Source organism: Haliotis rufescens, unplaced genomic scaffold (genome assembly GCF_023055435.1).
Source record: "Haliotis rufescens isolate VD_foot unplaced genomic scaffold, xgHalRufe1.0.p SCAF_13, whole genome shotgun sequence".
Lineage (NCBI taxonomy): Eukaryota > Metazoa > Mollusca > Gastropoda > Lepetellida > Haliotidae > Haliotis > Haliotis rufescens.
In genome coordinates this window covers 38,979,073-38,999,486 of record NW_025963813.1, presented here as the reverse complement: position 1 = coordinate 38,999,486, position 20,414 = coordinate 38,979,073, and the positions used below count along the sequence as shown (strand labels likewise).

Below are 20,414 nucleotides of genomic sequence, written 5' to 3'. Positions count from 1 at the left end.
TTTTATTCATGTATTGGAAATCATAAAGTGCCATAAGCCTGGTCGCTTTGAGTGTAATTATATGTCCGGTAGTCTAGTGTTATTCCCTAGACCTTTAATGTATGCCAACATCTTCCCAACATCCTGTAATGATGTTTCTGAGAATCTGGGCACTCTGACTGAAGATAGCTGACATGGCTTGAGCAATTTATCGGTGCTGTCCTATTTGAGTGTTTTTAACTGCAGGGTGATTGGTGGAGATTGGAGATCTAAAGTGCTTTCTGCTGCTGTATTGATATCCTTGTTCGTACATGTCGCTCATCGGATTAATGTTCCGCCTGTCACACCAGCAACCCAATTTTCGCCAGGCGCTGTTGTAGGCAGCCCTTGTGCCTTTTCTCCACGATTGAAGGAGAAGTTCGGCAGCGTTGTGTGAAACCCATGTTGCAGTGATGCGCTGCCTGATATTTTCCATGCCGCTCGTACGTTTGATCAGTGGATGTATTTCCCCCGATGTGGGTGTCAACAACTTCCTATGTAGTGGGACACGTGAAGATTCCGGGGTAGAATAGGTCTTCAGCAACCCATGCTTGCCATAAAAGGTGACTATGCTTGTCGTAAAAGGCGACTAACGGGATCGGGTGGTCAGGCTCGCTGACTTTGTTGATGCGTGTCATCGATCCAAATTTGGTGAATTGATGCCCATGATATCAATCACTGGATTGTCTGGTCCAGACTCGATTATTTACAGACCACCGTCATATAGCTGGAATATTGCTGAGTGCGGCGTTACACAACAAACCAACCAACCAAATCCTATGTGGTGGCAGCAGAATGGGTGTTTGGGTCATCATTGACAACAAAACCGGGTACCACCTCTATGTCTGATACGATGGCGTAATCATGATCAGTGTGCATTGTTCTTATTTTACTTTCGATTGGAAACAGCTTATTAAACAGAAAGACGTGAAGGCATATGCATTCTGCAGCTTCCATTCCGTCATAAATGCATTTATTTCAACTGCCCGTGGATCTAGTCTCCGGCTCATGTAGCGACTCTCCTGACATGTCAGTCTGTCGGCAAACAGATCTTATTCTATTGGTCACAGATCTGTTTTGATCGTTGTGTAAATCTCTGTCTGGAGCTGCCAGTTGCTTGAGTTGTGATGATGTCTGGATTCCCAGTCCACAATTGTGTTTTGTAACCCTAATACGAATTCCGCTGTAACAACTATATGTTTGTGTAAACAAAATTCCCACAGTTTCTGTGTACTGGTCAGTAATTGTATTGACTTTGTTCCATTTGTAAGCACCTGAGTGAGTGAGTATGGTTTTACGCCGCTTTTAGCAATATTCCAGCAATATCACGGCGGGGGACACCAGAAATGGGTTCCACACATTGTACCCATGTCGGGAATCGAACCCGGGTCTTCGGCGTGACGAGCGACCGCTTTAACCACTAGGCTACCCTACCGCCCCATTGTAAGCATCTGCAGGTGTCTCAGATAATGTGGTGCTGGAAGAACTGCTTGTACAGTCGAGTTCAATTTGCCTATCAATTGCGCTAGTTCTCTCAATGTGCAGTTTCCTCCTGATATGAGTCGTTGACAGTTCTCTGTAATCCGGGTTATCTTGTGGCAGGGACAGTGTCATTTGTATTGAGATGACTGTGAAGCCCAGGAACTGAATGTTTTATGTGGGTGTCTAGTGGGATTTCCCCAAGTTTATTCTGACACCTAGATTTTGAAGGATCCACAGCGTTGTGTTTCTCTCAATTAATATTTTGGGGGGATTCTGATTCAACACAATGATATGGTCCAGATAGATTATCAATCTGATGCCGATGCGTCTGAGTACTGCCATTACAGGCTTCATTAGTTTTGTGAAATGGTAGCCAGCGAAACTAATTTCAGATATGTTCTGTGTCTTGCGTGTATGCTGAAGCATGCATCTTTGAGATCTATCTTAATCATATAGTCTCTGTGTTTGATTAAGTCTTTCAGCATTGGCAACACTTCAATTTTGAAGTGTTTTTAGCTACTAACTGTTTAGTTGTTTTAGATTGAAAACCGGTCTGTGGCCTCCTGTTTTCTTTGACCTGACGAAAATGTTGCCCCAAAAAACTCCTGTTTCTGATTTCGTTGTTTCTACCGCCCTTTGTCCTATCGTTTTCCAGATTTCTATATCTGTTAGTTCTGTTTCTGCTTTTGTCATTTGCAATGGAGAAGGTGCCTGTAACTGGCTCGGTGTCTCTGTTAATCCCAGTTTGAGATATGTTACCATGTTTAATACAGTCTGATCTTTTGTGATTTTTTCCCAGTTTTGAACTTGTGGAGCAATACTTCCCCCTACCACAGACTGTGCTTGTGTCGTGCTTTATGTTCACCCCCATTGTAATATTTCTGGGTGTATGTCCCCCAGCATGTCTCTTTGAATGTTTAGGGTCGAAAGAGGATTTAAATAGTACAAACCTGCCACCATTGGCTTTTTTTCTCTTTCTCTATGTCTTCTGGATAAGTAATTAGTGCTTCTACCACTGGAGTAGCCATCACGTCCACGGGTCCCGAATCCTGAGCTGCAGTGTCCCCAAAACGCCATGACTGTTAAAGGGAGCCCTCTCGAAACTCTGTGACTTTTGCATGTGTGGGTTTTGTAGCCTCCGAGTTCTTTCTCCATTTGTCTGGTAAATTGTTTGTCTTGAGTTTGTCTCTTGAAGAGGTTATGGAACCCAGGGCCAAATAGTCATTGCTCGGCTTGCGAGAGCTGTGCAGCATTTCTCTTAAGTAAGGCCTGAGCTTTCTTTTGATCTTTCATCAGTTTACACACTATGTTCAATCTCCTGTGGTAAGAGATGGCCACATTTGCCTGTCCTAACATGGGTGCAGTCTGTTCCGTCAGAGACAGAAAACTGTCAGTGTTCACTTTTTGTTCACCATTCTTACGAATGTTGTCAAGTCTCTACCAGAGGGGGCACGGGTGGCCAAGTCGTCTAAGGCGCCGCGATTCACTGTGCAGAGTTGCGTCCCTTTGGCACGCCAGAAACCTATGATTGTGGGTTCGAATCCCGGGTCGCCCCGATTATGTTTCTAGGTTTGTCAGCACGTGGGTTTCACCGAAGTGGTAAACGTCTGAGACCTGCGTCACTTTGGGCTTTACTCCCACATAAAGCTGACATGCCGTGATATAACTGGAAAACTGTTAAAAGCGGCGTTAAACCCAACTCACTCACTCACTCCATTTGCCAGAGGTCCCCTAACATTGATGAATATCAACCTCTGGCACTGGGTTTTCCGTCCAAACAGAGGATTTTATGTCCTCTTTCCTTGATATATTCGCGGCCATGTGTATCCAAATAACGCTTCATGTCAGAAGATAAATCGTAAGCCACACTCATGTCATTGCCTGCTTTGAAACGTTCATAATCTTCACTGCATGAAGAAACTTTATCCATGGTGGAAACAGAGGAAGATAACGAAGTATTATCTGTCACAAATGACGAATCATTATGTCACCACGTAAGCCCGTTTGCGTTTATGTTTGCTAGGTTTAGATTTGGGGCGTTTGTAGCAGTCACGTTCACCCCGCTGAGGAATGTAGTAACCTTCCCAGTTCAAAAATTGTCATGGTGTGACTTCACTTTAACCACTGCATCAGTTACACTTGTCTTTTGGCTTTCGTTTGACTGTTGGCTGCTTGTGTTTGCCTCTTAAATGTTTGCATGTGGCTCTTGGCGTTCATCTGCCTCATGGCCGCTGACTGATCGTACCCGGCCGTCTCGCTCATCGCTAAGTCCTCCTTGAGAAAGGGAGTTTTGAGTACCCCTCTATTTGTTACATTTGACCACTTTCTAAATGGTCTTGTGCTTTCGGCCATGGCAGCCGTGCCAATTTGCACTTGTCAGAGGGGTACTCAAAGTACGTGATCTAGACTACCAGTTGTCGGACTTTCATTTTTGTGGAAGCCTCGGTGGCTGAATGGGTTAGATCGCTGACTTTGTGTGCTGGCGATTAGGTGCCTCACGCTGGCAAGTGTGGGTTCGAATCAACCCAAAGAAGTACGAGAATCTGTACTTTACTAAGAAAACGTTATCCCAAATATAACATTTGTTTAATCTCTAGATGACCAAAACTCATCCAACTAATCCTCCCTATCAAAACCTGCATCCAGAACATACACAGCTGGGAAAATAACATTCAACAAGCCAGGATGGGATTGATGCGGAAAACGTGTCTAGTCGCCGCGAAGCCGAAGGAAAAGATGGCGTATCTCGCTCGTTACCTGAGATCCCACTTTGAACGGCTTGAAGTGTACGAGAACCAAGGGACATAACCTGTTTATACCTTACTTCGGTGATGAAATAAAACTTAGTATTTTGCGTCAAGCGAGTGACGTCATATTATGGTGTTCTATGGCGTCATGAAGTTCACACATGCTTTTCAACCACGTGTTATTGGTTTGTACAAGCGATTACTCTACATAATGCATTATTCATGTATGGGAGGCTGTCACGGAGGTGTGCTTCAATGATAAGGTATGGCACTAAATAAGAATAACGTGATATATAACGTGGTAATAGGTTCACAGATTTATTGAATAACGAGTAATTATACTAATGGTTGACAATAACAAATAAATCCTATCTGCGCTCACACCGGTCACAAATTAATTCTATCAGCGCAAATATAAACCAAGTTTGAGCCAAACAACTATATTACAGCTATAATGAAAGAAGGATGCTATAACAAAACTTTGTCAAGATGTGGACCCGGTGAGTCGACTGCCAATTATGTCGGCTGCGCTTCATTAACACTTGAGTTAACTAACTCTACACTCTAATGAGTAAATGATGTCGGCTCAGTAAACAAAGGGGAAATAAACACCGATAGCTTATCCCTAAAATGAGTCACTTAGACTACAAAACAAGACGATTTCGTCTCAATAAAAACTAGTCTTAATCGACTGAAGTTCCTGAATGAGCAAGAAATACTAAAGTTCCCAAATAGAACAAGGATATACGAAAGTTCCCAAATAGAACAAGGATATACGAAAGTTCCCAAATAGAACAAGGATATACGAAAGTTCCCAAATAGGACAAGGATATACTAAAGTTCCCAAATAGAACAAGGATATACGAAAGTTCCCAAATAGAACAAGGATATACGAAAGTTCCCAAATAGAACAAGGATATACGAAAGTTCCCAAATGGGACAAGGAAATACTAAAGTTCCCAAATAGAACAAGGAAATACTCAAGTTCCCAAATAGAACAAGGAAATACTAAAGTTCCCAAATAGAACAAGGAAATACTAAAGTTCCCAAATAGAACAAGGATATACTAAAGTTCCTGACTTAACAAGGATATACTAAAGTTCCCAAATAGAACAAGGACATACTAAAGTTCCCAAATAGAACAAGGAAATACTAAAGTTCCCAAATAGAACAAATATATATACTAAAGTTCCCAAATAGAACAAGGATATGCTAAAGTTCCCAAATAGAACAAGGACATACTAAAGTTCCCAAATAGAACAAGGACATACTAAAGTTCCCAAATAGAACAAGGACATACTAAAGTTCCCAAATAGAACAAGGATATACTAAAGTTCCCAAATAGAACAAGGAAATACTAAAGTTCCCAAATAGAACAAATATATATACTAAAGTTCCCAAATAGAACAAGGCTATACTAAAGTTCCCGAATAGAACAAGGAAATACTAAAGTTCCCAAATAGAACAAGGATATACTAAAGTTCCTAAATAGAACAAGGCTTTACTAAAGTTCCCAAATAGAACAAGGAAATACTTAAGTTCCCAAATAATCACGTGAAAGTTGGTATCCACGGATTACTTGTAAAACAGAGTTTTGGAAACACTAGTCACTAAGCGCCTAGTCAAACACGGGAAGGCTGGTTATCCACGGATTACTAGAAAAACCCAGTATTACAAACGCAAGTAACTACGTTTAGTTCAGTACAACCAGACTAAGTCAGAATCTAGATGACAAAGCCCACTTACCGACGAATCCTTATTAGCGAGACAATCGTGAACGATTTAAGGTTACACACAACCAAATATTTTCCCATAGACTTCTATAGTAACGTCATATATTTTTTTTTAAATAACTAAGCATTCAACAGCTATAACCTGTACGTGTGTGCACAGTTTGGCCTTAAAGCAGCAATAAAAAAATAAAAATGACTAGCTTAGCCAGCTCCTTTTCCGAGTACCGGAAGCTAAACACACCACCCCCAGTTTCGCACCAAATGTCACCTACTTGAAAATAGCTGTGGTCACATTCAGCATAAGTCATCATTTTGAAAAAGACTAAATAAAGTAACTAAAAGTACTAAATATAGAAAAACATGGTCAGTTTTAATAACTGGATGGATGTACATTTGAAAGACATAAAAATCTTACAAAATATCCTCCAATCACAGCCTGCGGATGTCTCTCATTCTGCACTGAAGGCTACGAAAACCGCACCCTACGAAATCCGCACTGTCCAAACTGGTTCTGATTTGATGTAGTAGAACCTGTACGAAGTCTGGACGTCAGAGGAGACATCCTGTCGGGGAACACAACTGACGGGGCCAACAAGCTAACGTTTGTTTGTAAACCCGGGGAAAACACGAATAGCCAACTAACTACTATATCCCAACTGGAGAAGTAATTATCAACATAAGCTATCCAACGGTACCATTAAAGATTCCCAAAAGCTATGTACAATTATTGACGAGACAAAAATTACTATGAATAAATGAGAAATATCTGAAGGTAGATATAAATTCCCCTAATGTTTGCAAATCATAAATAGGCAACATCCACACTGGAGAAGTAATTATCAACATAAGCTATCCAACGGTACCATTAAAGATTCACAAAAGCTATGTACAATTATTGACAAGACAAAAATTACTATGAATAAATGAGGAATATATGAAGGTAGATATAAATTCCCCTAGTGCTTGCAAATCATAATTACAAAAACATTTTTAATACAAGAACATGGTAGTGAACATATGAGAGACAACATACACCCAGTCATTACATGGTTCGAGAGTGTCATGAGATTACAAGATAGAAAAATAGTTGGGCCACTAATTCTCTAACAACAAATGATCACACACTGTACAACAGCGACCGCCGGAGATTACCGGAAATAACGTCTGGGAACATTGCGGCACTGGACTGTGACATGAGGCCCGTGTACATTTCAACTTATAAATACAGTTAAACACTGGTGAGGCAATTGCATCAAAAACAATACTTAGGTATAATATTTGAGGTGCGTGGTAGTAGAGCTTCCTTCACAGTCGTCTAAGGCGCCGCGATTCGCTGTGCAGAGTTGCGTCCATTGGGCACGCCAGAAACCTATGATTGTGGGTTCGAAACCCGGTTGGCCAGATTATGTTTCTAGGTTTGTCAGCACCATATCCGTGCTCGTGGGTTTAACCGAAGTGGTAAACGTCTGAGACCTGCATTACTTCGGGCTTTCCTCCCACATTAAGCTGACACGCCGCAATATACCTGGAATACTGTTAAAAGCGGCGTTAAACCCAACTCTCTCACTCTCTCACTCACTCACTCACTCACAGTCATTTATATTATTTAAGAGACTGTGTAGGTATATAATTAACACATTGGTTGACCCATAACCTAACAGCAATATCCTTTGTCTGAAAGAGACTCAACACACAGCCCTGTCGGACGCTTTCAGTGATTCGAATAAACTGTAAGAGGAGTTTTTGATATCCTGACAGCCTTCTGTATCTGGAAGGATAAACCCTTGAAAACCACAAATAAACGACCATGTATTCCATTTTTTCATTTTTGAATACCACAAGAGCTTGATCGAATCGAGGGCTTATCGGAAATCAACAAACAATTTTATGGGTTTGTTCAAGTGATAACTGGTCAATGGAATGGCTAGCTTTGTTCCAGAAGGATCCATATATAATTACACGCGTCAGCTTGCCGCCAATCGCATTCCTTCATGACACTCGGAAGTCACTGATTGTTTGAGCATCCGCTGTTCAACCAGCATCATGCGTGCATTGAGACATCAAGTAGTATATCAAGTGGTATATCAAGTGGTGCTTCCGGAAATGCATATGACTCGTTTCAGATGTAGATGGTTTTAACTTGCAGTTCATTTGGGGAGATGCACAAATGTCCCATGAACTGAACGATTATCTAAATATTTTACAGAAAATGGTAGATCGTTTATTGAAGATGCATTTCATGAAATGCTTGTATGGGAGATGTTTTCAGCTCTAAGATGTATGTATCTTCAACAGTATATGAAGTCGCAAACAGTAACATTTGTAACGAGATATTTCATCCGAAAACTTTGACGTTGTATAAAACACATGTATATATTCGTATAAGGTCCAGAGAAACGTAATCAATCATTACACTGGCATGCATAGTTCCTGTAATCAAACAGTGTCTGCATTATTGGCCTAGAGCCTTTTACGGAATAAACTGTCTGTCTGTCTACACTGACTGATTACTCATGATATTACAAGTCAGCACACTCTATGAACCCTGACGCGAGCCTGACAGTGCAGAAGTAGCACCTTTGCGAGCTGTGCGCAGTCGCGACACAAACCAGGGATGTTATGGCATGCCTACGGGAAGTGATGATGTTTTATGCTTACATTTGCATATTTTGTATTCATACGCACTTTGCTCTCCTTATGAGCACACACAGACTTTTATGTAACTTTGTCAACTCATTAAAATTTATCGATGGTAATACATATAATGCAAAACTCGTTCCCATTTCATATTAAGTTATACACAGGTAGTGTGTAGCAATACATGCTTCCTCTTTGCTAGTTTAGTATGAGGTACACTTTAAACCCCAAGGCCTACCCCATGTCTGATCACCGTTCACAGGAAATATCAATATCAAGAAGTTAACTGAGTAACCCTGTACTCACAATTCACGCGAGGTGCACATTTGCATCTCTATTGCTATGGAACTGATTACATGCCTACTGTTGACATCCGAGAAACTGATGCCCGCTTCGATGATCACACCTAATATAGGTACAATGCCCAAACCCATTCTGCTGAACGTTCTAGAGTCATATGCAACCGTCTCAGAAGCTAACTGCAGCTTTGATCTTCTCCCAAAACTCCTCCTTATCATTTTCAACTGTTGGATACTTAATATAGGTGTCATAATTGATCTGGTCCCGGATATCTCTACTGAGGATTCTCGTGTCGGGTATGTCAGTATACCACAACACACACAGGACGTCTCTTCCAGTGTGGATGCTCTCCAGCTTAGCCATGTGGACTTCATAGTCACACCAGGCGCTCTTTGCAAAGTCCGGTGACAAAACAGCAATGGTCTTCCTGCTTGACTGAATAGCATTGATGATGTTGGCAGTTATGGCTTCCCCAACCATGAAATCACGGTGATGGATGCACAACCTCAAGCCATAGTGTCTCTCCAGTACAGTTCGCATGTCTTCGATAACGAACCCTCTGTCTCCATCAGCATAGGAAACAAAGGCATCATAAGTAAAATGGTCTTCACCTTCTCTCAGTCTCTGGTAGCCTCTGTACTTCCGTCTAGTGGTGTAGTATAGATAGCGCAGCTTCCATCGATATCGATATACCATACCAGCTCCAAATACGAACATGGAAAATAGTATTCCAACCACTGCTGTGGATATCAGAGGAATTACAATTTTACATTGTAGCTGGAGCTTCACTATAATGTCTTCTATATCTAGAAATGTAATAATTTCCCCATTTGAAAATCTGCATTGTGTACTGCCAGGTTCTTTTATGGAAATATATGGCCTGGTTATCCACTCTAATGAGTCCAGTGTCGTACAGTCACATTTCAAGATATTGCCCTTGATGCTTAGGTGAAGACTGTCGTTTCTATGAATCATTATTTGGTCAATTTGATCTGTTAGTTGTATTGGTATGTCTTCATATCTGTTTTCCGATATGTCTAAGGTATGGAGGTGCGTCATGTGGCTAATCTCAACAGTCCAAGAGGTCATCATGTTCCAACTTAAATCAAGAACCTGGAGTCTGGTAAGTCTCTTAAATATTGATGAAGGCAGTTCCCGAATAAGATTATTTGAGATACTTAGTACTTCCAAGTTTGTTTGGTTGAACAATATCTGCCCATTTCTGTCCGCTTGAAGAGCCATTGAGAGGTAATTTCTACTTATATTTAAGATTTTTAGGCCACTAGCAAACATGAAAAATGTGGGAGCTATATGTGTACAGTAATTGTCAGAGAGATCCAGGTATTCAACTGTGTGAGATTCATGTATTGGCCCTATCCACCTTGTAAAGACATTGTGGGATAAATCGACTGTTCTAAGTTGGTTTCTATGAAACCTAAGCTCACGGATGTCATAGTTCAATTTGCTGTTGCTGATGTTTGCATATGTTAAATTTGGAGGCAACTGTATTGTAACAAAATCTATAACATGTTCATATCCTGTATTATAGTAATAACTATCATAAAAGTTCCTGTACAAAGAGCTATTGGTACATTCTGCCTCACAGGCATGCGTGCATATTCGTGAATATTGAACCATTGGTTGAGCCTCAGAACGCAGCCTAGGATTCTTGGAGGGAGTTGGGGGTGTACCAGAATCAACAAAAGGGATATTAGATGCGTACTGGTTTTCAACATAGATTTGACGTAAATTTGTCAGTACATTGAGACTCAGGAGATAGGATCCAAATGTCACTCTATTGCGTTTGATGGATACCAGTTCTACTGTTTTCATCTGACTGAGGCACTCTTCATCTATGAGTTCCACTCTGTTTGAATCAATATAGATCTCCTTTACATTAAGATCAGTGAAATACCTGAAATTGTGTTGCTTTATGTGAACTCCTATGGCAAATGTTGCCACAATCCTGTTGATCTTTAATACTCTTAGAGATGAAAACCGAAGCCCATATACAGCTTCACCAAGGCTATCAAATCCTAGATACTGATTGTTGGAGATGTCTAGAGTATCAATATGCCTCAGTGGCCAAAATGCACTTGCTTCAATAGAGTCGATTCCACATTTGCTGATGTCCAGGTACCTGACAGATGGAATGTGAAGGAAAGATGTATTCAGCAGCTTCTGAATTGAACAGTTGCCCCTTTCCCCTGATACCGTAAGCTTAGTAAGATTCTTCAATTTCGAAAATCCATTCCCAAAAGTGGCATTACGTACACCATCAATGACAAGTGTCCGAAGAGCAGTAAGATCGCCCAGAGCTTTATCTGGGTACACTGAATCTGGGACCTTGCTGTTCTGTTCAATGTTCAGGGTACGCAATCTTTTCTGCTGTTTGAATATCCCCTCTGGATATGCTGTCTCGTTTAGCGGAAGACTGTTTCCATGGAGACTCAGTTGTATCAGGTTTGTAGCTCCGATAAAAGTGTCCACTTGTAAACGACTTAGTTGATTGAAGGATAGGTCAAGATGTTCCAATATTATAAACCGTTGAAACGAACGACCTGGCAGAGGATTAATTCTGTTATGAGACAAACACAGGTATGATACTGAATTTGGAATCGTTTCCGGGATGGAAGATAGATGTTTGTCTGAACAATTGGCGATTAGTTTTCCATTGGATGCCACACTACACACACAAGGCTTGCAGGTGATGTTGAGATGCCCTCCTTGAGACGGAGTCAGGCAGCCAAGGAACAGACACAGGACGGGAAGCAGCATCTTAGCTGAAATCAAGAAGCAAAAGCTGTCAATACTGATATGAGATGTACCCCATAATGTTTTCGTTTGTCATCTAGGATGCTCCGTCATAAATGCGGTTCTGTCATATGTTACATAATACACTCAATTTTTGTCACATTGCGGCAAAACCACGGAGAAGACGCCAGAAATGGGCTTCTCAGATTACATCCATGTGGGGGAATCGAACCTGAGGCTTCTGCGTGATTGGTGAACGCTTTAACCACTGTTCTACCCTAACACCATATTGTGTTGTAACTCGAATCTGATTTAGCAGGAACATAATACAACAAGCAAAACGTCAAAAGAAACGCGAGCCATCTTATCTACTAACAAAGGAAGAAACATCTCATAATTATTTCGGTTGTGAATTGGGATACCTTATGATTAATGTGTTACTGTCTTGTTTAATATATTACATAATTTGTAATGAGTGAGTGAGAGAGTTTCATATTCCGGCGTGTTTTGCAATATTGCAACAACATCAAGGCAGAAGACACAAGAAATGGGCTTCAAACATTGAACCCGTGTAGGGGAATCGAACCCGAGTTTTCTGTGTGATGAGTGAACGCTTCATCTACTATGCTACTAGGGCTGGGACGAGTCCAAATTTACTACCCGGGTACCCACCCCACTATTACCCGACCCTACCCGGGTACCCACTGTAGGTCTCAGGAGATGTCTCTAAATGTCCGAATGGGAACATCTTTAGGATAGCCCTAGCAAAACGTATTTAGATACATGTACAAGTATTATTAGTAGTATACAATCTGGTCATTCATACACTTAAGTTGCATTTAGTTATATCTTTATTCAACCATTTGAAAAGTCAGAAGGAATGGGTGCAGAGTCAGAAAGAAATGCGAACATGAGTGACTTGTAGTGTAACCATAGTGTTCTAGATAATTTTGGTCACCAAACAATATATCACGTGACTAACCACGGGTCTGGGTAGTCCTGTGGGTACCTGGGTCCTACTCAGTACCCACCCGACCCGGGTTACCCGTCCCAACCCTATAGGCTACCCAATCACCCCATATTTTGTTACAACACGAATCTCATTACGTAGAAACATGATTACAAGAAAAAAAACCTGTATAAGTAGATACTTTCATTGGGTCCCTACCTCGAACTTTATTCATCCTCATTTGTAAACTAGAATCGTGTAAAAAAAACCAAGCATATAAATAGATCACTTCCTTGTTGCTCTGTGCCCATTTATATTGGACAAATTATATGGGTCATATGGGTAGTTAAATAAGAACGGCGAATCAGTGCATGTCACCTTATAACAAGTGATAGCGTTCAAGTAAATGTTGTGTTTGCATGTGTGTTGTTTATCGCCACACTTACCAATGTTCCAGCCATATAACTTTGGTCTGTAAATAATCGATTCTGGATCAGATAATCCAGTGATTGTCATCATGAGAATCGATCTACGCATTTGGGTTACGATGATATGCATCAACCAAGTCAGCAAGCCTGACCACCCAATATTGTTCTTACGACAAGCATGAGTTGCTGATGACCGATTCTATCGTACTAATTTTGCTATTAATAAATTACTGAACTTCTTGTGAAAGATGGACAACTACTTGATAGCTACTTCTTATTGCTGACTTCTAATAGCACACGGGGCCACGGGTGGCACAACCATCTACGGCGCCTCACGCCAGAGGGTTCGAATCCCGGTTCGCCCCGATTATGTTTCTAGGTTTGTCAGCACCATACCTGTGCTCGTGGGTTTCACCAGAGTCTGAGACCTGCATCACTTCGGGCTTTCCTCCCACATTAACCTGACACGCCGTGATATGACTGGAATAATGTTAAAAGCGGCCTTACCCCCAACTCACTCACTCTTATTGGACATCGTTACTGCGATATTGGTGGTGTGGAAAGTTGGAACATCTTGTCGGGCGAGCAGCAAACGGGACAAAAATAATTCTTTTTAAAGTCAGTTGATTTGTAGCTTATCGACAGTCGATTGTATTTTTAATGTGAAATATGTTTTAGTTCTTCAATTTATACTTTATAATGAGCACCAAATGTGTAACCTCTGTCCGGTATATATGATATATATTCGTATTTAAAAACATATATATTTATTCACAACTAAAGAATGTTTTCAAACAGCAATTTTGTGACAATGTTATATGGATGTCCAGTTAGTAAATATATTTTCAAACTGACGGATGAGTGTGTGTTCCACTTACATCTGTACCAGGAAGTATACAGTTATGACTTGTGCTATAAACGTGTCACCCTTGCCCTGCCTCTTAATCTAGATATAGATACACCGGACATTGTCTTACTTATTGTCTATTGTCGCTTGTTGGTTGGATAGCATGGCGGCGTCGTCCAACGCGAAACAGTTTTTTACTTGAGTGTTTGTCTTTGTCATAGAAATGTTTTTATTCAATATTTAACTGATTGAAGACAGCTTGTAAACGATATTTCATTAAGGAAGTTGTTTTTGTTTGTTGCTAAGACAGTTGTTTTTAAGTCGTTACCATTATGTAAGTTCTCTACTAAATGTTTTAGGGCGGTCGGGTAGCCTAGTGGTTAAAGCGTTCGCTCGTCACGCCGAAGATCCGGGTTCGATTCCCGACATAGGTACAATGTGTGAAGCCCATTTCTGGTGACCCCCGCCTTGATATTGCTGGAATATTGCTAAAAGCGGCGTAAAACCAAACTCATTCACTCACTACTAAATGCTGTAACATGCATCCGTGAAGATCCTGTCGAGAATACGTCATCTGATGTTTGCTGAGAACTAAATATGTGAAATTCTGGACTTCTTCATAGATAAGATCCATGATCAAAATTAGTATAGGACTGATCCGTTCATATAAATTTCACTGCTTTCTTGCCTCTTACGCCCAAAGGAATCTGTTTCGTCGAATAATCGAGACTGGTTATGGTCTGGCCTTGACGTTTCATATTAAACAGAAATTTCTGTTTATAAAAAGGGTCATGTCGCTTATATTTATATCACAAGAAACAGCAAACTTTATTTCGGAGTTAACCAATCCGAATGAATTATTTGAAGCATGCATCCCTAAAAGCCAGTGAAATCATTCTTTCTTGATGTTACTGAATAATATTCGCTGAACAGAATTAAATACCTCAGTGGTGTGGGGATCCTATTATCATTTTAGTCCGCATAAATATTGATTAGTTTGCTCGCAAAAATAATCTTGGCCTCGAAATGATAAGTATGTATGTGCTTATGGTTTTCACTGACGTGACAAATGTCTGCGATTTTACACTAATTCACTTTCGTTGATCTCGAGAAATATATATCAATATTAGTTATAAAAAGAGGATATGTATATTTCACACATTTACCTAACTGATAAACCCATGCATGCCGTAAAAGGTGACTATGCTTGTCGTAAAAGGTGACTAACGGGATCGGGTGGTCAGGCTCGCTGACTTGGTTGATGCATGTCATCGATCCCAATTGCGTGGATCGATGCTCATGATATCAATCACTGGATTGTCTGGTCCAGATTCGATTATTTACAGACCGCCGTCATATAGCTGGAATATTGTAGAGTGCGGCGTTAAACAACAAACCAACAACAACAACCAACAACCTAACTGATATAATTGCTATATCTTAGTAAATCATCGCACACCAGATGTATATGTTTGTATTTAATATAATGATACGACTATGCTTATCGTAAGAAGGCGACTAAGGGCATCGGGTGGTCAGGCTCGCTGACTTGGTTGATGCATGTCATTGTCTCCAAATTTCGTGAATCAATGCTCATGACATCAATCTCTGGATTGTCTGATCTAGACTCGATTATTTACAGACCGCCGTGATATAGTTGGAATGCGGCGTTAAACAAAAAAACAAACAAACAAACAAATTTATCAATATTACACATGCGCACAGGTGTCTTGTTAGCCTATCATAAGGAAGATAAAAAAAGAAGAAGAAAAGTAAATACTAACCTGCAACTTGTGTTTCTACACACAGTCTAACAGTGAGCATGTGCGTGTTGCTGCTGTGGAGGGAGTCACGGCATCTGCGGGATAACTATCATGATGCGCAAACCATAGGGGACAGACCACGTGCCATCACACATCCGTTACCGGAACACATTGCTTGTGATTCGTTCCGGCCATAAAGCATTGGCGTTTGTGCCACTTAAGACAGTAGAAATGGGTGTTTCGTGTGAGCAATATGCCCTTTGTAAAATATTAAGTGTAGTTTACTGATGATCTGGAAAAGACTGAACCTGCTTATCGTTGTTATCTAGTATACATCGTTACATACATACGTATGTACATACACACACACACACGCACACACACATGCACACGCACACACAAACACAGACATACAACCCCCCCCCACACACACACAGACACACAGACACCCACACACACACATACATACACACACACACATACACACACGCACACACAAATGCACACACACACATGCACACACACACACACACACGCACGCACACACACACACGCACACACGCACACACACACACACGCACACACACACGCACACACACGCACGCACGCACACGCACACGCGTGCACGCACACGCATGCACGCACACGCATACACACGCACACACACACGCAGACACGCACACACACACACGCACACACACGCACACACGCACACGCACACACACGCACGCACACACGCACACACACGCACACACACACGCACGCACCCACACACACACACACACATTGTATAAGTTCTCCTTTAATTATTGTTGTTTAAAGGATATTGAATAACATTTTGCTAAATAATCTGTTTCGTACAATAACTATACTGAACAGCATTGAAAACGCACCAGCAATAAATCTTGAAATATTACAAAAACAACTTGAGCAATGACCGATGTTAATTAGAACAGACATAGACGGATTATTAAGAAAGACGACAAAGGAAACAGTAATATCACACAGTAATTACATTTACGTCATCAGTGTAAGGAAGACACATAGGGTTAAAATGAAAATTCAATATCTGGTATGTCCGCCATTGGCAGCAACACAGGCCATGCAACGTCTTCTCATTGATCGAATAAATCTGCGAAAAGTGTTCTGGGGCATTCCACTCTTGTTGTAGTGTATCTTCAAATTCTCTCAGGTTCTGTACTTGCGGACGACGTGAGAGGCGTTGACCCAGGTAATCCCATAGATGTTCAATTGGCGATAGATTGGGTGATAGGGCTGGCCATGGAAGCAGAGGCACATTATTGTTCGCTAGGTACTGTGTTGAAACAGGTGCTGTGTGCGCTCTTGCATTATCTTGCTGGAAGGTGTGCATATCCTGGTGCTGAGGAAAGAATGGGGTGACGTGATTTGCAAATAGGTTATTCCTGTAGTAAAGGACATTAACTCTTCCACGACAAACATGGTTATGACTGATGCCGCCCCACCACATGATCTCCCCCCCCCCCCCCCCCCCCCACACACACACACACATACACACACACATCAATCTATCTGTTCAACGCAGTCATCGTGGTAACGTTCTCCACGTCAACGCCACACTCGCAGTCGACCGTCAGCATTCCGTATATGAAAACGGGACTCATCAGAAAACAGCACACCATGCCACTGACGCAATCTCCAATGACGATGCCTTTTGGCCCAACACAGACGTTCATTTCGATGTCGATCAGTGTGTATGGGTCCAACATATGGACGTCGAGCACGTAGCCCTGATGAGCGGAGACGTCGACGTACGGTGTCAGCGCTGATCAATTCCGTCGGCCTTGTACGGTTGCTGCAGTCCTGGTAGCCGGAAGTGTACGATCACGAAGATGCCTACGAACAATATGGCGATCCTGACGTGGTGTAGTTACACGACGTTGACCCGGACGTGGTCGATCTCTGGTGGTTCTTGTCTGCTGGTATCTGCTCAGTAGCCTGAGGACTGTTACATGATGGCATCGAAACCGTTGTGCATCGACTCTACTTGTCGTACCAACTTGAAGCATGCCCAAGGCACGTTCACGTTCCTCTGCTGTTAATCTTTTCATTTCTTGTGTCAGTACCGTTCACGTCTGCAGCAACAAGTGATGTGGCTTTTAAAAGTCTGTCTTTTATAGCCCTATTCTGCATGCTTCCCGTAAAAACAAAACACGTTTTCCATGACGTGCACGCAATTTGTCTCGTTTTGGCGATTTCGCTCGCAAAAAAACTTGGAATGTGTTTTGACGAGCTGTTCTTACTCATGCTTTGTCCAGAAAGTCGTATATTACTCATTCACTTATATATTTTCATATGACTTAAGCCCGGATAAAAATACATCCATTGTCATGGTGGTGCGTTTTCAATGTTGTTCAGTATATGTTTTAAAATTGGAAGATTAAATTAGCGACTGAGATTGTTAGTGGCTGTATCCTCGAAGGGGGTTAAAGTACTAATAAATTATTGTCCCCCTGAGAGGATACATAAGTGCCACTTCTTTCAAAGTGAATTAGAACTATCAAATTTTTACTCGTAGTATATTTGTAACTTACTGGTGGTTCATATTGGCTACAATCGATAGCGACTGAAGGGATGGTGCAAATCCTGCTGGGGAGCCGTGCAGGTAGCAGAAGTATCGTAAGAACCCACGTCCCCTAGTGTGGTAGCCAAATTTGGTTGCTGGCGATTTATAACTCGTTTTTATATTGTGTTGTTGAGCTATAGTTTATTCTATTATATGCTCTCAAACTAGTATTAACTAAAATCTGTAATATTTTAGAAAAAATCATTCTTATTTAAGTGCGCGCACGTTAGCGTTTCGAACCAGCAATTTCATCATTGACATAAAACTGAATGGCGAATGTTAATATATGTCCTTCTTATCACAGTCGGAAGCTGTTGTAAATATTCTAGGTGGTTAAATAAACGTGTATTCGTGTCTACATTAACCATACATAACAAATATCTACGCAAGAAGTAGCAAAGAACAATGAAAAATGGTGGTTGCTTATTTCGCGATAAAACTTTGTTCTATCATGACGTTATTTCTGGAGATTCGAATGTGCGCTCGCAACTTGATGACGTCGTAAATTGAACGTTATTTTTGAGAGGGAAGTGTCCATGTGAGTTGCTTCCCTTAGATGTAACTGGGCAACGCAGATGAACGCAATTGCCGAACGATCACATTCAAAAGAGGGAGAGATATCACAATCGGTATTGGGAGAAAAGACAGAGATGATCGACGTGATAATTGTGAGACTATCCGAGAAGTAACAAACGTAGCCCCCTTGTCCGACATTGTTGAGATCGGATTATATTCAGGTAGTCATCACTTTGTAAATACGGGTAAGTAACTTGTAAAAAACTTGTACATAGAGGTTATCACGATTGTCTGTTCGGGGATGGTAAATATCCTGCATTAGGAATAAACATTGTATTTAGCGAGCTTTGGCGAGCTAAATACATCGTGTTTATTCCCAATACAGGATATTTACCATCCCCAAACACACAAGCGTGATAACCTCTTTATCATATAATGTCAATCTTTAATTCTGTGCTTCAAAATCGCTTTCCCTCTCTTACAAACATTACCGAAACATTGCGAGTTTTCCTGGAATGCGCGCATTAATATTTACTACGTCACAGGTTAAGTGATGTGTCAGTCGGACAGTGACAGTAGCCCATATAGTTCCAACCGAAATCTGTTTCTTATACATTGGCGAAGCAACATATACGCAAAACAACAATTGTTTTTTATTGCCTTTCGCGGCAATCCATTGGTCTGTTTGCTGGAGTAACTTTCCTTTGTCAAAGGGAAGCTACTCTAACCCTAGTCTATGAAACGTCACGGCCACGTTCAGACGTTGTTGACAGTCGGTCTGTCCTGTCATAACATGAAGAAGTCCAGTCTGATGTACACACAGCGCCAAAACGAAACAAGGTAACAATCCATACATATTTCGACTAAATCCAACTATTTTTATTTGTCGAAAAGGTGTCAAGCCGCAGAGGTCTACAGGGACAGATATGGCTACTGATCCCGCTTGACTAGTGCCCTTGCAAAACTGTTTCGAAATTTATATCTAAGTTGCCAAAACTTATAAAATGCCTCAGTTACGTCGCAGATCGACATTGATTTTCTGTATATAAGACGGTTAATAAGGATGGTTAATTATGACTCGATCGCCGAATGATAAGTGCGACGCCATGTTTGTTTATAAACACTGAACGTAGTCCCTACTTGACCTTTGCTATTTGCATCGCTAACCGCATATGATCCCAACGGATATCGTGTTTATCCGTTGGCCTTATCCTGCCGAGAAACATACCCATAATATGATAAATATCATTATCACTCTTGAAGGGGTTGTACAAAATGTTGATATATCATGTAAGAAAGAAACGACTCATGGTCGTTGTTTATCGTACAATAAAACACTGTAGTGTTTTATTTTACGATAAACAACTCAAATTCGTCGTTTATTTCAGCATTATCAGAGGCACATAAATCAACTGTCCCTAATGTACACGATATCATACTTAATGAAATTATTGGATTTTCTAGGTTTCATTCTTTTTATATTTAAACAATTGTACAATTTCACTTCCATATGCTGCAAGTGCCATTTGTTAAGCTCACTAAAAAAATATAAGTTTGATGTATGTGTTTTTTCGTTTACAAACGAGTATCATATGAGAGAATGTTTTTAAATCTTAAGCAAGAACTGAAATACAT

General features: G+C 41.0%; 1 protein-coding gene across 1 annotated transcript; it reads right to left on the bottom strand.

Moving 5' to 3' along the window:
- Window positions 1-8,899: 8,899 nt before the first annotated feature.
- LOC125378659 (toll-like receptor 4) lies at window positions 8,900-15,745 on the bottom strand. The gene is made up of 2 exons (XM_048394563.1): window positions 15,680-15,745; window positions 8,900-11,700 (listed from the first exon to the last, which is right to left on the bottom strand). The coding sequence occupies exons 1-2, from the start codon at window positions 15,717-15,719 to the stop codon at window positions 9,086-9,088; spliced, it is 2,655 nt and encodes an 884-aa protein (XP_048250520.1). The 5' UTR covers window positions 15,720-15,745; the 3' UTR covers window positions 8,900-9,085.
- Window positions 15,746-20,414: the final 4,669 nt, after the last annotated feature.